General features: G+C 51.8%; 6 protein-coding genes across 6 annotated transcripts; 2 read left to right on the top strand and 4 right to left on the bottom strand.

The window, feature by feature from the left end:
- Nucleotides 1-939: 939 nt before the first annotated feature.
- On the bottom strand, nucleotides 940-2,634 carry NCS57_01194400 (MFS domain-containing protein; the record flags this gene model as incomplete). The annotated part of the gene is made up of 3 exons (XM_053061637.1): nucleotides 940-1,179; nucleotides 1,235-2,249; nucleotides 2,306-2,634. The coding sequence occupies 3 exons, from the start codon at nucleotides 2,632-2,634 to the stop codon at nucleotides 940-942; spliced, it is 1,584 nt and encodes a 527-aa protein (XP_052908165.1).
- A 1,105-nt stretch (nucleotides 2,635-3,739) lies between these two features.
- On the bottom strand, nucleotides 3,740-5,643 carry NCS57_01194300 (Zn(2)-C6 fungal-type domain-containing protein; the record flags this gene model as incomplete). The annotated part of the gene is made up of 5 exons (XM_053061636.1): nucleotides 3,740-4,028; nucleotides 4,097-4,579; nucleotides 4,636-5,310; nucleotides 5,379-5,479; nucleotides 5,548-5,643. 5 exons carry the CDS (start codon nucleotides 5,641-5,643, stop codon nucleotides 3,740-3,742), a joined length of 1,644 nt encoding a protein of 547 aa, XP_052908164.1.
- Nucleotides 5,644-6,597: 954 nt separating this feature from the next.
- Nucleotides 6,598-8,217, bottom strand: NCS57_01194200 (MFS domain-containing protein; the record flags this gene model as incomplete). Its single annotated transcript, XM_053061635.1, has 1 exon — nucleotides 6,598-8,217. One exon carries the CDS (start codon nucleotides 8,215-8,217, stop codon nucleotides 6,598-6,600), a length of 1,620 nt encoding a protein of 539 aa, XP_052908163.1.
- Nucleotides 8,218-8,916: 699 nt separating this feature from the next.
- Nucleotides 8,917-10,563, top strand: NCS57_01194100 (Bac-rhamnosid6H domain-containing protein; the record flags this gene model as incomplete). The annotated part of the gene is made up of 1 exon (XM_053061634.1): nucleotides 8,917-10,563. The coding sequence occupies one exon, from the start codon at nucleotides 8,917-8,919 to the stop codon at nucleotides 10,561-10,563; it is 1,647 nt and encodes a 548-aa protein (XP_052908162.1).
- A 79-nt stretch (nucleotides 10,564-10,642) lies between these two features.
- On the bottom strand, nucleotides 10,643-11,843 carry NCS57_01194000 (TauD domain-containing protein; the record flags this gene model as incomplete). Its single annotated transcript, XM_053061633.1, has 3 exons — nucleotides 10,643-10,794; nucleotides 10,853-11,569; nucleotides 11,627-11,843. The coding sequence occupies 3 exons, from the start codon at nucleotides 11,841-11,843 to the stop codon at nucleotides 10,643-10,645; spliced, it is 1,086 nt and encodes a 361-aa protein (XP_052908161.1).
- Nucleotides 11,844-12,833: 990 nt separating this feature from the next.
- Nucleotides 12,834-16,238, top strand: NCS57_01193900 (uncharacterized protein; the record flags this gene model as incomplete). Its single annotated transcript, XM_053061632.1, has 3 exons — nucleotides 12,834-14,277; nucleotides 15,038-15,179; nucleotides 15,236-16,238. 3 exons carry the CDS (start codon nucleotides 12,834-12,836, stop codon nucleotides 16,236-16,238), a joined length of 2,589 nt encoding a protein of 862 aa, XP_052908160.1.
- Between the last annotated feature and the right edge of the window lie 278 nt (nucleotides 16,239-16,516).

Genomic DNA, 16,516 nt, shown 5'->3' with positions numbered 1-16,516 from the left:
AGGTGACCGCCACGATGTGACTACGATGTCGGCCCAGGGGATGGAGATCTCGGGGGCGTAAGAACCTGGCACTGGTATCTAACAATGTTTCTCGAGGACGCTCGTTTAGATTGGGCACACATGACCTTGGCAGCAATAAGATACTCGAATACTTCTTCAGCAAAGACGCCTGGTGCATCCGAGAATGTCTGTCCTCTGTTACTGTTCAATGGCTATCGCATAGAGTATTATATAAACCTCATGCTGGTCAAGATTATTTTGCTCGCTAGCCTTTTAGTAACACCATATCATTAGTAATTACCCATTTACAGGAGAGTTAATAATAGTCCTGGATGTTGATAATGTAATGATAAAAATGATAAAAATGATAACTGATGATTTGAGATTGTACTTGCTCATAAGTAGGCCCCTGCCCGTCTTTGGCCTCGTTAAGTATAAGGTTATGTAAAAGTTCATTCTTCAGACTATCACCAGTGCACCTATTCTATGGCTCTCGCACTTGGTCTTCTGCCCAGCCCTCGAGGTCACGGACTGCAGCATTAACAAGAGGTCTAGAATTCTATCTGAGGATCTTTATAGCAAATACTAGGCAGGGTTCAGGCTCGAACGACATCTTGGTAGATTCAGGAGCCTCTGAGCGTAGAGTGCAAGGTGGGCAGGCTGTTTGGACGCCATGACTTTGGAGCGGTTGGCTGGAGAAGTGGAAGCTCCTCGCCTGTGGGCTTCTCGCCACTGTGTTAGCATTGGGATATGATGCTATGGTGTGTTGATGGTGTGTTCTTTGTTATAGGTGAAGCCCGTCCCTTGATGGGATAAGTGCGCCAGTCGATAGATAGTTAATTTATTGCATATCTCTCCCTACCTCACCATTACTAGTTTCAACCCTGGCTTCCCTCGACCAACAACTACGCTGTACAACTCAAAATAGATCCATCCCCATCAAGCAAGGCCAGACTTTTGCTCAGCCTCGGTCTTGAAAGTCTTGAATTCACGGGCTGGCACCTTCTTAATAAACATCTCATCCAGCTCCTCATAAGAGCGGCCAGCAGACTCAGGCTGGTAGAACCAGAGGTAGAGAATGCATAGGACTGCCAGGGCGCCAAAGATAAAGGACACCTTAGCTCCGAGGTTGGCCTGGTCGGGGTTGAATAGGAAGGGGATAACGAAAGCCCACATTGTCTTGATTGTCTGGTCAGCAAGCTAAAAGCCAGGGTGGGGTTCTGAATGAACTTACAAAGAGCCCGTTCTGAAGGGCGAGGGAGAGGGATGCCGTCTTGGCGCGGAGTCTAGACGTCGCGATCTCTGTCAGGAGGGTGTACGCGGTAGCTCCGATGGTGCAGTTGTAGAAGTAGCAGTAGACAAGCAGCAGGGCAACTGTTCCCTTGATGGCGCCAGGAGTTGCCGCTACAGCGAGGCCGCCCGTCACCATCAAGATGACAGTGAGGAGCACGAGTCCCCAGATTGTCAGGTCTCGCCGACCAACCCTATCGATGAGGAACCAGGACGTGATATTGCCCAGCATTGATAGCACCTGCTGTGCGATGCCAAGCTTAAAACTCTCATCTGCGGTATAGCCAGCGAGCTGCTGATAGTAGGTGGCGTAGGCAGCAACAAAGAACACGCCGCATAGAGCCTGGATGCTCATGGGAGCGACCGAGATGATGGTGCGGCGCAAGTTGGACTTGCGGAAGCACTCCAGGTAGCTGGCCCCATCGGTTTCTTTGCGGATCTCCTGGAGCGTCAGCTGAATGACAGCCAGTCTCTTTTCTGTGTCGACGGCATCGTAGCCGAGGCGGTTTAGAGACTTGACCGCCCTGTCCATCTTGTTATGGTCGACCAACCACCAGGGCGACTCGGGCATGAAGGGCAGGATCAGGAAGCCGAGGCCGCTGATACCGTACTGCGAGACGAAGATGGCCCGGTACGCCCAGCGCGTCGTCCTGCTGCCTGTCTCGTTGGCGATGAGCGAGACGATGAAGGGCCCGAGGGTAAAGGCGATGGCGGAAGCGGCTGTGAGGGTTCCTCGGAGGGCCAGGGGAGAAACCTCGCCGATGTAGGTCATGGATACGGTGATGAAGGCGCCAATGGGGAAGCCTGCGATGAACTTGCCGGCGAAGAAGACAGCGTTGGTGGTGCTAATGGTCTCGACAGTGATGGCGACGAAGACGAGGATGTAGCACCCGAAAAGAGTCCACTTGCGGCCGATTTTGTCGGCGATCAAGCCAGCACCGAGGGAACCGATTACAGCGCTGCATCAATTAGCCGACTGATTCGTCAACTCAAGCAGGAATCGGCTGATACTCACGAAGCAACAGGGCCGCCGCTATACGCGGACTGCCAGCGAGCGGGGAGGACGTAGTCGCCTGCGAACTCGCTTCCAAAGTCCTTGCGAAACTGGGGAATACCGATCACGATGCCGCCAGCCTGGTTGTCAAAGCTCGTCAACATGAGTGTGTAGATGGCGTAGACACACCAGAGGAAGGCCCAGGGCTGGTTCCGGATAGCCTTGATAGGGCCCTCCTCGTGGTCCTCGGCCGCAGTAGCATGGCCGATATGCTCGACGTGCTCTGGCTTTTTGAGGGCGTGGTCATCCTCGATGTCACCGACCACGACGGTGGCTTTTGGTTCGCTCATAATTGACAAGGAAGATGAAGTGTGAAGGCAAAGTTGAAGAGTTGAGGTGGATGATGATGGTGAAATGTGCAGGGTCGTCGTCCAAATTTAAAAGAAAATCGTCGCCACATTAGTATGTGCGCTAACTTTCCCCATGGGACCGATAAACTGGGGGAGCAGCCGTCGGTTCGTCCTAGGATACCCCGAAAATGTCCTTCTCTCGGTCTCGATGCATTGGCGCCAGGGTTCCGGGTCAACTGACTCGCGACCCCTTGCAGCATGGATTGTTCACTAGTGAACGTTAGTCGACGAGTCCCCCGCGTAACCGACACTCATACCACCCTTGCTTGGTGTGGCATGCTCTACCACCAAGTCTATTCTCCAAGCACTATCCCCGTACCTCATGTAGGTACGCATAATGTGAACATTTGGGACCATGATAATGCTTCACAGCGTATACCAACGGTTGTCCAGTTGGGTTGATCTCGTGTTTTACATGCTCTATGTTCTTGCGTCATCCTTTAGAGCTCGGCGTAGTTCTCGCCTCGCACCGTTTACGTCCTGGGGATCCTAGACAGTCCTCCTCAACGGCATTGAGCCAACTCTCCAAATGGGGAACAGTTCTTCTAGGTAGTATATGTCATTGGCGATTGCGAATGATGAGACGCAACAGGAAGGCTTAACCGCCCGGCACCCCCTTGGCGAAGGCACTCCCTAGCGCACTGGCCGAGGCTGTTCCGTTCATGGCGAATCCCCCACCGCCACTGGCGCCGGCGATGGGTCGTCTCTCGGATGCAAATCTCGGAGTTTCTCCAGGCGGGCCCAGCCGACGACTCCAACCATGTGGATGGCATGATCCTTCCCGAACACGTTTTTCGGGGTATCTGGGGACGAATCTAGCTCTGATCGATGCTTAGGTCGTATCGCAAGTTTGGAGAGGCCCAGTGTCAAATTTGCTGTACCCCACGGGGTTGACTGGAAGAAACGTGGCGAGCTTCTTCTTGAGGAATCAGAGGGAATTTCTCCACTTAGCAGATGGCGGAGAAGCACGAGGTTGAAACCTTCACATCAAATACGGAGGGGAAATGATTCACCTCCTGTATCATGAGTTGCTGGATTTGGTACATTATACGCTCTCCATACTTGCATCAGTAGGCCGATCGGCTGGAGAGATGGCATTATCCTCAGGGCATGCATTCTCTTGGTCCAGTCTAAAATCCATTCTCTCCAATCTCGTGAGTAGGGCATTGACAATGCATTGCTCCGACTCGTTTACGGCCTGTATAGGGCCCCCGGGTGTGACTCGAAGCTCTTGCAGATATGCCGCACCTATATCTCGAACCTTCTTGACCAAGGTGAATCCATTGTACTCGTGTATATCTTCTGGCATATGATCGAGAACTTCAAGAACGTCGCTGGAGGCGAGATTGGTTGGTAAGTCAAGAGAATCAAGTCGATTGGGGGGCCGCAACTCTCCACTGACCTTACAATGCTCTGGTGGGTAATGCCGGGTGCTTGGCCGAGATGCTGCAGCAAGTTTGATCTTATATAGAAGCATGTGATCAAAATGTTGACTGTTTGCGATTCGTGGCCTCGAGACGGTTTCGGGAACCTGGCCAAGCCACCTCTCCACCGCAGTTCTGGGACGAGATTGTCAAGCACCGCTTGGAGGCGGGCCATTCCATCTCGGAGAGTCTCTTCTGGTTGTTTGTGAGCCATGTCCACCTTGGCGCTTTCCCAGACCATCAGAACATCGGCAAGACTGTTGAGTCCTGTGATATACTGGTCATCGTCTTTAAGCCATGACGCTGGCGCCGCTGGCCACAATGCCAATACGTTCGTTTCCGTGTCAGGTACTCCCAACTCTGCATCAGCTAGAGGCCGGGGACGAATAGTCTGCAAAGCTGGGGTAAACGGAGGACCGGGAAGGAATGTTAGGTGTGGCTGGCCTTGTATTTCGGTGCCCCTAAACAATGTTAGTGCTCGAGCAACAGGTCAAGCCAAGCGTCAGGGGAGCATTACAGCTGCCACATGCCAAGCAGCCAATAAAGTCGCTTCACCAACTCCTGGTCATGCACTGATTCTGTTCCCTTTTCGTGAAAAAGAAGCCATTGAACGCCGGCCATTGCGTCCTTGATAGCCTGATACACACGCATGTCATCCAATCCATACAGCGCGCTCAGAGCTGAGGCAATGTTGTAACGCGTGAGGCACCATTCGGGAGTGTAAGAGACAGGCAGCAGCATGTGTTCTCGTTCAATGATATCGATGCATTTATCCACGGTGACGCTCCGGTAGTTGTAGAAGCTCCGTCGTCGGAGAGTCGATACAGTCATGGCGCAAGTGGCCAAGACCAGGGCGCAGAACGTCGGGTTCCTCTCATCTTCATGCTGGAGAACCCTTTTCAGGAATTTCTTTCTGTGTAAAAGGGGAGCGAGTGGATAGACGAAGCAAGACCAGTCAGTAAGAATTGTTAGGACCAGCGAACGGGAGCACAGCCCCTTGAAGTCCGGGTCGCCCGGCCTTGAGTCTGGGGATGCTTGGCTACTCTGGTCGTCTGGTTCCTCCTCGGCCGGGGATGAATTAGGGTGTGGAGGATCAAGGTACGATTCGCCAGCTGACCCGGGTGTGGCAGGGCTAGAAAAGGCTTGCGCACCTGGCACTGTCGTATCGTTGGGGGAGCGCTGAGCCAGGGAACTTGAGAATCCAAGTCAATGTCTTGGCCTCAAGAGAACAGGCAGCGCACGTGGCTAAGGGTAACATACCGTTTAGCAGGCCCCCTTTTACGCCTGGGTTTGTTTTGCGTGCACTCGGTACCTGCTAGCCTACATCCTTGGCAGGTAGTGTCATCTTGTGCATAACGGCACTTGCATTATGATCCTGTCAGCAACTTCACGCGCCTTGAAGAATATGATCTTGGCCTTTGTGCAGTACCTTGACTTTGCGGCTCCGGCACAGGTCACATGCCTTCAGATTTCGTATAGCCCTTGGTGCGCCATGCTCCGAAGGTGACGGCTCAGTGTCGACCATGTTTGCCGATCAGCAATACCGTCGGACCGTTTCTGCATGGCACACATGGACAAGCCGAAAGGGTGCCAGCCAGCTGGGATGCTCGGATTTTCCTCTGGGGAAGTGGGGTAGGATCGGCTTTTTAAAAATGTCACCTCGCGGGGAATTCGTTGGAAAACAGGTGCTGTTTCGGAAGCAGATTCCCCGAAGACGAGAAGTATTTTATGGAGCTAACCAGGATGGGTTTGGAGGCTAAATGACCCCTGGCCTGATTCGCAAGGTCAGGCTCCCCGCAAATGGCAAATGTAACCCCAAAGTCTGGGGGTGAGGACGGCAGTTTCAAGCGCTCGAGGGAAAAGGGAGTCCGGGGTAATCATCACTAAGATTTTATCAATCAATCAAGAAGTGTCACGTTGTCACTGTGGTTAGTAGTCCACTGCCCTTCTTACTGAGTCAAGGGTCTTTCTTGGTCATGGCGCTATCACCGTGAGAGCGGACCTAGCAAATTCGGGGGAGTGAAATCAAATCGAAGAAAACCACTCTTGCAGAAGAAGACCACTTGTCAAAAGAAAATATTAGTCGATATCGCTTGACATTCAAGTTAAGACGAATAAATCAAGTTTTTATTTACTTGACACTCAGCCATGGTCGTCTTTTAAAACCTCAGAGCTACAGGGTAGTTCCGAGCTCCCATCCCTTGTATGTGCACCGTTGGCGGTGCGATTATCACGTGATTCTATTTGCACCACGGCGGCAGGTCGCTGGCTACGTGGCTATGCTGCGTATTTGCACCGCCACTGGCGGTCACGGCCACCTTTAACAGCCTGGATTCAAAATACTTGGGAGGGTCACATCACGATTAACAATGCAATTGGGCAACATCAAGACTGCTATTCAACTTTTAAGCTCATCTACTTCAATGCAGAAGCATTAATAATAGTGCGCAATTTTCTTCCCCTTAAGCACCATATGTCTTCAGACTTTTTGATCGCCGATCGTCTTCTCCTGAGCAGCATACGCCTCCGCCGCTCGCTGCTCAGCCACAGTAACGTACGTACGGAACTGGCGCGTGGGCACTTTCTTCATGAAGAGTTCATCCAGCTCCTCGTAGGTCCTTCTCCGCGTCTCGGGAACATACAAAAAGGCGAGGATAGCAAAAATAAGCATGAATGCGCCAAACACATACCCGATCTTGGCCTTGAGGTTGGCGTAATCCGAGTTGAACAGGTATGGAGCCACGAAGGACCACATGGTGTTGAACGCCGAAGAAGTCGAGATGGAGATGGCTAGTGTCTTGGCCCTGAGAACAGATGTGGGGAGTTCGCCGGCGAGCGCGTACACAGTAGATCCAACGCCCACGTTGTAGAAGAAGTTGAACATGGTGTAGAATCCCACCGAGGCCGTGATGGCAGCCGTCGTGTCAAACGAGCCCGATATCGCCATGCAGAGCATGAGCACACAGAGCGAAGAACAGCCCATTATGTACATGGGTCGACGACCCCACCAATCGGACATGAGAAATGCGATCATGGCGCCGCTCATGGAGAGGACTTGAGCCCCAATCTTCATCTCGAAGGCCTTGCTGTCCGAGATGCCCAGGAACTGGTACATCAGAGCGCCATAGCTGCCAACAAATCCCAGGCCCGACATGGGCTCGGAAAGAAACACCATGATTGCAACCAAGGTTCGACGCAGGTTTGTCCCCTTGAAACAGTCGAGGTATGATCCCGTGTTGGACAGCTCCGCTTCTTCAAGAGTGAGCTGAATGCGGTGTAGGTGGCCCTTGGCATCTTGCGGATCCGAGTAGAGACGCTCGAGAGATTTCTGGGCGGCATCCATCTTACCCATGCGAACCAGATAGACGGGCGACTCGGGCATGAAGATCTGGCCGACAAGGGCCACTCCGGTAAAGCCCCATTGCGCAGCCACAAGCGATTTCCAGGCCCAGTCATTGTCCCACTTGGAGGTAAAGTAGGACATGATGGCTAAAAGGAACGGCCCAATGCACTGAGACAGGTTGCAGAAGCCGATAGCGCTGGCTCGGATAGCTAGAGGGGAAACCTCGGCGACGTAGGCGGTGCAAAGGTTGAGAAGGGCACCAATGGCTAAGAAGTTCATCATCTTGCCTCCGAAGAACATTGCAAGGGATGTGGCTCCAAACTCGACACCCACCGAAGCAAGGTTGATCATGGCAGCCAGTAGGATGATGGGCTTGGTGCCATACCTGTCGGACAGAAAGGAGGCACCCCAGGCGCCGGCGATGGCCGCCGCGTTGGGACCGCCGCTAATAGCCGACTGCCAATTTGTTGCAATGAAGTAACTACCGTCCATGGCAACGCCGAATCTCTTTCTAAAGGTAGGAATACTGAGGACGTCTCCTGATGCGCCAGCCTCGAAGCCTCGCACAATCAAGGTCCAAAGCATCACGCCAATCCAGAACAGGAGCCAGGGATCTTTACGTAGACTCTGTCCCCATGTCCGGTTGTGTTCCTGCTGCTGGATAGCTCGTCCCAGCAGCTGGCCATCGGTATGTTCGACCGTTTCGACATCGCGACCCTTGGAGGGTTCGTGGTGTTCAGTCTCAGCTTTCGCCATGATCGATCATATACAGGATGAAGGACGAAGATGTCGGGGATTGAAGTTGGTACTAGTGTAGAAGGTTGGTGTCTTGGTGAGAAGCTGAGACTCCAAAATCTGATGCTATTCTCAGAAAGGAAAGGTTTAGTCTAAATACTCGAACCATCCTCACACCCGACCCCTCGGTCGAACAACACTCGGCACCATCTCCACCGATGACCTTGTTTTCCTGGAATCCTGGGGTGCAGCTGAACCGCGGGGATTGTTGGCAAGCAAGAGAACTCTCCTGACTCGTCATGCGGGGAAGGCCCTCGTGACTTGGACACGGCGGCTTGTTGTTCTTGGCGCTAGAATATTATTGGCGCCTTTGACAGGTTTTCTCTGCGTCAGGGGGGTTTCTCCGAATTTGCTTCCGAGAAGACATCCTCATGCCCGTGTTTTGCTTCCGAGGTGGGGATCATGCCCGTTCATTGTTTACGGGACTCGTGAGATGCGTCAAATCTCGGGTTAATCAATATCGAAATGTCGGCCCTCGGCGGCTACTGGCATTTCCTAGGGAGATATTCCCCCGAGGGCAATGGCCCAATGCTTTGTCATGGTCGCGTGGTCTTCTCAGGTAGCAGAGGTAGGATAACTGGGCTTTGTACCTAGACCGACGCGTTCTACCCATCGTCTTCTCTTGCTCTTTCATATCACACATATCTCATATTTGGTACAATGCATCAAAAGATTCCTCAAGCTTCTTCTGCGGCGTGCTCGCCCTTTGAGCTGCTTGCGGATTCTCTTCACCCGACCTTGCATCGCTGGACTCGACGCCCACAACGCTTTGTTTCTTTCACACCATGCGACGACAATTACTTTGGGTTGCGGATTCAACCCGGCACCCACGACATTTCTGATCTTCCCTCATTGGCATGGGGCAGGGACTCTGACTTTGTGCTCGACTTTGGCATACACATGGTCGGCTATTTGTCTTTTCGAATTTCTTGCGTTGGCGCCAACATGGACGCGCCATGCAGACTGCGTCTCACATTTGGCGAATCTCCCTTAGATGTCACCATGTCAATGGATGGAGTGGAAACATGGCTTAGCAAGGGCTGGTTGCCCGACGAGATCATCAATATCGACGTCTGTCCTGATGATGTCAAGATCCGACGCCGTCACGCTTTTCGCTTCTTACGCGTCCAAGTCATCGATACCTCATCCAACTTCAAAATCTCCATCTCTGACGTGGCCTGTGAGTGTGTTAGTGCCATCAGTCAAGACCATGAACTCGATACTTTCGAGTTTGACGACCAACTTCTTCAAGATGTCGACCGTGTCAGCATTCTTACTCTCAGAGACTGTATGCAGTCCGTCTTTGAGGATGGCCCACGAAGGGACCGGAGAATGTGGATTGGCGATCTTCGACTTCAAGCGCTAGCTAACTACAGTACTCTTAAGGACTTTGATCTCGTCAAACGGTGCATCTTGCAATTTGCGGCTGTTGCGCGGACTGATGGGTCTTTGCCTGCTTGTCTGTTTGAGAGGCCAACCCTGGCTGCCTCTGCCGACTATCTTACCGAATACGATGCCCTGTTCGGCAGCGTTGTTTATGACTATGTTGTGGCATCTGGAGATCTAGAAACTGGCCGTCTATTGTGGGCGACAGCGCTTGGGTGTCTTCGACGTCCTTTGCAACACGTCAACCCCCAAACTTTTATCTTCGAACCCGAACGCACCTCGGATATCAAGTTCCTGGACTGGAACAGAGAGGTCGACACTAGCGCAGGATCTCATGGAGTGCTGCTCTTCTGTCTCAAGGCAGTCGCCAAACTTGCACAGCTCTTGCAGCTTGAGTTCCCGCACCAGGAAACGATCAAGGGGATGACTGAGGCTGCCCAAATCTTCCTGTCCGATGGCGTGGTGGTATCAGGTCCAAAAGCGCAGATCAGTTACGCATCAGCATCTTGGCTTGTTCTCGCTGAAGCATTCTCGCCCGAGACTGCTCGCAGCGCTCTGCTCAACACCCTGGCACATCCCGCTGCCATCAAGCCCATGACTCCGTACCTCTGGCACCATGTCTGCGATGCACTCATCACAGCAGGCTGCTATGAGAAGTGTCTCGAAATTATAAGATCGTACTGGGGTGGCATGGTCAAGGCTGGTGCCGATACCTTCTGGGAGTGTTATGATCCTTCAGATGCACGGACAAGCCCATACGGAGATGTGAGGATGAATAGTTTCTGTCATGCGTGGAGTTGCACGCCTACCCTTCTGCTTAGAAACCAGCTTTTAAATGATGCTAGTGGCAAGGTTTCTGGAAAGATGACGATGCGAGAGCTGGACAGCGATATGGTCAAACGGGCCATTGGGACATCATAGGGGGATCAATGTCCTGTCTGTATTTATATGCTTCCTCAACTATAGAACCAAAGAAACGATAAGTGACCATAAGAACTTTCTAATTCTTGCTGAGAGCAACTGTCCTTGACTGGCTTTGGGGGTCCAAGTATGGCTTCTCGCCGATTCCAACAGCCCGGTGGCCTACACGGTCACCCAGAGTATCGTAGTCGTTGGTCGCGCTGTGGAACACACTGCGGTTATCCCAGATTGCTTGAAAGGTAATTAGTCTTTGACTTTTCTCGGTATTGCAGAACTGGTGAGTACGAACCGATGTCATTCTTGTTTCTCCACTTGAACCTGACCTGTAGGTCGTGGTTCTCCTCGATCCTCTTGTATAGAAGCTCCAGCAGCTCCTTGCTCTCGCGTACACTCAGCTCGTTGATGCGCTGAGGGAAATTGCCAATCGCGAAGATGGATTTCCAACCAGTAACTGGGTTGGTTCGCACAACTGGATGAACCGCCGTAAGCCCACGACCGATGTTGGCGGGGTTGCCACGTGGCTCTTCGTAGATCTTGAACTTGTCCGGGCGAGCATCAGCAGCCTTGATGAATCCCTCGCCCTTGAAGGTCGCTGTCAGGCCCTCCAAGAACTTCTGCCAGGGGTCGCTGAAGCGGTCGTAGATCTCGTAGCCTGACGCCCACAGGGTGTCACCACCCGTTGACGGGAGCTGGGTCAAGCGTAGGCTCGTGTAGTCAGCTGGGAACTCCTCGAACTGAATATCGCTGTGCCAAGAAGCAGCACCGCCCTTGCGATCATCTCGATCCTTGTAGCCGACAGCCAGGGCTTTGAAACCCTGAGATGAGATGGTGCTGATTTCGTTGTCGGCGACGCCAAACTCATCAGTGCCATTGAGAAGTGGGTGGATGTGCAGAGTCGACTCCTTTGGCTTGTTGACGAGCTCACCAAGGCGCTGAGCCAGCACCTTTTGTAGGTCATCGGTCAGGTTGTCCTGAGCACGGAAGAAGACGACACCCCTCTGGGAAACTAGTCATTGGGTGTCAGAAGATCCCAATGAGATGCAACGAAGTTGGTCGAACTCACTGGTGATGGCAAGGTCACGAACAAGCTCGTCAGAGTTGGAGGCATTGAGAATGTCGTCGACCAGATTGACACTGGGATATTCACGGCCAATTACGGGCGTCAGCTCCTCAGACTCGAAGCGATCAAGAGCTCCAGAGAGAGACAGCGGCTTGGGATGTTGGCTCGTCTCGAGCCTGGTTCTCAGAACCGTCTCGGATTGGGTTGTAGTTGTCGACATGTTTGAGTGAATTGCTGGGACTTGGAAGGATCTTGTCAGGCCCGAGGGCAATATGAAGGATATCGGCTGTCTCTTTATAGGCCGAGGGGGCCGATGGACCGAGAATCTCCAAATCACACCATGGTTGAGTTGAATCGCGGCATTCTGCAAAACACCCGCTTCATACTTGAAACCCCGCTCGCATGAAGAGCTGCTGGAAAGACGCAATCATTTGCCTATCATGCATCAATCTTGGCCAGAGTCATGTTAGCATGTGCAATGTCATGTTAGCATCGGGACTTAGCCGAACATGGCCAAGATCTCCACATCTTAATGACGTGCTAATATGGACACTTGAGCGACACAAGTTGTTCATTTATTCGTCTAGGCAGAGGTATTTTTCATATTACAATTCACGGAATAAATCTTTGTTGTTTAGGTAACGTTCCCATGTTAGACTAAGGTTAAACTGCCTAGCAATGACAAGGCTAGTCTCTTGATGTTATCAAAAGATTCTCAGCCTGCCCCAACCTGCACATAAATTTCGCCATTGGCATTGACATTGCTCATGAGGTTCCTATAAGCTGGGCTGTTATCGTCGTAGTTGCGAATGTTATGATCGATCTAGTTCTTTTATCTTTGTTTGAGAGAATTCATTTCCAAGAAAAGCGAATTTCAGACCATTGTAGGAGATGTCAACCGCCGCCTTCTTGACGTCGAAGCAATGTATGTCTTCTTTCTGCCAGTGGTCCATAAACTTGAGCATGTAATTTCTCTGAAGCCGGGAATCCTATCCTATATTGCAGTGTGTTCGTCACGTGAGGCAACCGAGACTGCGAAGTCCAGCAGAGCCTGATTGTGGCTGTTCAGAGAATCAGGCTGCAACTTTCAGGCCGCAGTGTCCTACCTCCCTGCATCATCTCACCGCTAAAACCTCCATTACCGTACTGCAAACCTCGCACGAAAAACAAGCACGGCCAGACCTGAGCTAATCGACTACTACTTGCTAGTATGGCCACTCACTCAGTTCTTGTCGATCCCGTCAAAATCTGGGCGGAGTCCCCTGCATCTGATGCCATCGCCCGTAAACCCGGATGGAGTGACTGTATACCCGTACGCGGTGGCTGGATGCGGCGAAGGCCGAGGGTTCCAGGCCTGAATGACCACTGGGGCAAGTGGTATCTGAATCGAAGTTATAACCAACACTTTAGGTTCAACCCGGTGTCAAACGGAACGCATATGGAGACAGCTACAGAGGAGTTACAGTTTCACTGGAACGACAGGAACCCGGCCAGCGTCACGTCGCGGGATTGTGATGCAGGGCGAACCAGCGCTACTGAATCGCCGCATAGTCATTCCGAACGGGTCATTAGGAAGACCGGAGACCAAGGCTTGACAATGGTTGATGAAGCCGATGACTTGAGCGTGTTCGATCCGTATGAAAGGCGACAGCAGGCAGTGGAAATCGAGCGAAGTGGTATGGAAGCTGAGTGTGGCGAGAGGTATTCCGAAGTATCAACGGCTGCTCTATCTGAGCTCAACCCGAAGCACCGCAACATTACACGGTATCATAAATTCAAAGGCCAGCACCACCGAACTTCCTCCGCCATCACCTCGGACAAGTCCGCGTTAGCCTCATTTTCCGGTGTGTCTGCCTCTGTCGCTTCGACCTCCGACCACGTTGTGACGACGTCAAGCTCAGCTACCGAAACGGCAACCACAGTAGCCACATGGATTTTTGGCACAATTATGGCCGGGGTTGGCGTAGGGACCATGCGTGCCACACAAAAGACTGCCGACGCGGGCACGAGAAGTGCTGTTGCTGGCGAGAGTTCGGCTCTCTCCAGCAGGAAAAGTGCCGCGGCGGCTGAAGAGTCAGCGCGAGCAGCGACAAAGAGTGCCCAGGCGGCTGAGAATGGTGTTGCGGTTATGCAGAAGCAACTCGAGGTCATGATCCAGGACAAACATGGACCTCCTCCTGCAGGAAACAGCAGCGTTGGCCCTCCCACAGATAACAGCGACTCCGGGACAGGGTCTGTAGAGGCGAGAAGTCCGGATGTAGAGATACCCCGAGAAGAACAAAGAGCACGAAGCGTGCCGACAGCGACACCTCCTGCTCCCGGTGCTGCGTTGACATCTGCGCCGATGACCGCTTCGCAAGAGGGAGTACCAACAGGAGGATCCCCAAAACAGATCGATCCAGCCCAAGCCCCAGAAGTGACGGAGAATTCGGCTACGAGCAAAAGACGAGCAGTCCCCATCAAGGCGACTCCATCGGCCAGAATGTTAACAACTTCATCTGCTGGAACAACAACAGCCAACATATCTTCGCCCCAGGGTCCGACCTTGGAACCCGGCGAGCCATCTGTCAATCAAAGTCCTCCGAAGCAAGTTCCCAACATTAGAACCAGCGCGATAACGCTCCCGAATGAGACGATTCGTCGGAAGGAGGGCTGTTTGCGGAACATTACAGCGGTTCAAGATGAACTAAAATCACGCAAAAAGGAGAGAGAAAGCATGCTAGTACTTGAAAGGAGACTACAAGAACTGCGTAATAGATTTGCTTGACGGACTGATTGGGTTCATAATGGTTATGGCCCCTATGGTAAGCACCTTCTACAGAGCTGCCAAGGGTGCTCACGGGCTATCCAAGAGACGGGCAATTATCAAGCGTCTCAAATGCGTCCAGAGCCTCGGGGATATAACGGTTCAATATAGTAACAAATATGAAAAATGGATATGTTGACATCTATGCCTTGTAACAGGCGCTGATGGTCGAGAAGTCCAAGCCGCTCCGTTTGACGTTAACCGTCGTCGATTGGGATGTATCATCCGTGTCGTTACCAAAAACAAGGTGATCTTCTCTTTTAGGATCCTTCCAAGGCAGAATAGATATAAGCGATTCCTTCTAGGCTTATACCAACGACCATCGGTGCCTTGCACACACTAAAACGTACGTGCTATCGAGGCGCAGCTCTTTTCGCTACGACATTGCTGTCAGCCGCCGTAATGTGACAGAATCTAGCCAATGATAACGTGCAGGCTTGTACGATCACTAGCAATGCCACCGCGGATCTGCATGCATGGTGAATACTGCGCATGATAACCTGGTGCTGGGCTAGGCAGCTACTTAAAGCACACACTGCTCCAGTTCTATTTGTGTAAACTCTTGATAGTGATTATTTCTCGAAGCGCTGAACTAACAAGGTAAACAGCTATGTCTTCTAACAATGATTCTATTCTCCCAGTCGATAATAGTCGGAAAGGCGGCCACGAGCGTCGACCTTTGGGAAAGACATTTCGGTGTCATTTTCAAAAGAATTTTATGAAATACATTGTTGGCCTCTTGGTTTTTGGGTAAGTGTGTCTTGAGCATCCACTTCTGTCAATTTCTAATATCAATTGGTATCAAGTCTCGTTGGCGAATCCGTCTACATCTACCGCCTCGATATGGGGTTGACCCGCATACCCAACGATCCGTACGACCTGTGGTTTGGACAAGACATTAGCCACAATAGCCCAGGAATCTGGGATGCCGACCGGCAGTCCTTTCTCCGTCATACTCGTCCTGTGCCAGTCCACTCGCACAATGACTACGAGCGCCGAATTCCTCTCTTCGAAGCACTTGGCTCCGGATGCATCAGTGTTGAAGCCGACGTACATTTGCGCGGTTCTAGTCTTCTCGTTGGGCATTCAAAATCCAGCCTCAGTGATGATAAGACCCTTCAGTCGCTGTACCTGGAACCCCTACAACGCATCTTGGAAGCACAGAATGCTCAACTGACTGATGGGGCTTGGCGCGGCGTCTTCGACCACGCCCCGGAACAGACGTTGCTCCTCGTCATTGACCTAAAGACTTCAGGGAAAGAGACATTTGCCGAGGTAGATGCTCAACTGCAGCCATTGAGAGATCTCGACTACCTGACCTACTGGGATGGTAAAGAGAGAATCATGAGGCCTTTGACAGTTGTGGCAAGTGGGAACGCACCTTTTAGCTCTGTGCTTGCCATGAATGCAACACACAGAGACATCTTCTGGGACGCCAAGCTTGAGCAACTAGTATCTATCGAAGATGACTTTACGACGGACCCCCCCAAGTACAAATACAACGTCTCGAACTCATATTTGGCATCGACCAGATTCCGAAACGCCATCCTATTCAGAAACGCAAATAATTCTGAACTACACGGGGAGACGGCGTGGGAAAAGGACAGGACATCAACGCAGATTGAACAAGCAGAATCCCGTGGTCTACTGGCCCGATACTGGGATACGCCTTCCGACCCCCCAAACGTTCGAGAGATTGCGTGGAGAGTCTTGGTTGATAACAAGATTGGGCTCTTGAATATGGACGACTTGGGAATTGTAAGAGCAAGGGCAAAGGGTTGGGGTGAGTTGCAGAATGACTTACGTTGAGGTGTTGGGTTTTGATGTAATGTTCAAGTAATTTTACCTCATAGCATACCCAAAGGGCAGACCAAGGCAACCTAGTCAGAGAAATACAGTTTTCCACAAAACCAAGCCATCGTGCCAAAAGTCTTTGATGTCGTTATGTATTAATGACTATATCCTTGGTGGCTGACGGTCTCTCGTGGACTGGTCATTGGAGACAATAATAATGACGCACCTATGCTACAAAGTCACTACCACGCGCCCCTGAAACTCGCGAGCTGCAATTCTCTCTGGTATACTCT

The sequence above is a fragment of the Fusarium keratoplasticum genome, chromosome 10, assembly GCF_025433545.1.
Source record: "Fusarium keratoplasticum isolate Fu6.1 chromosome 10, whole genome shotgun sequence".
Lineage (NCBI taxonomy): Eukaryota > Fungi > Ascomycota > Sordariomycetes > Hypocreales > Nectriaceae > Fusarium > Fusarium keratoplasticum.
Note: the sequence above shows the minus strand (reverse complement) of the source record. Positions and strands in the feature narration are given on the sequence as shown.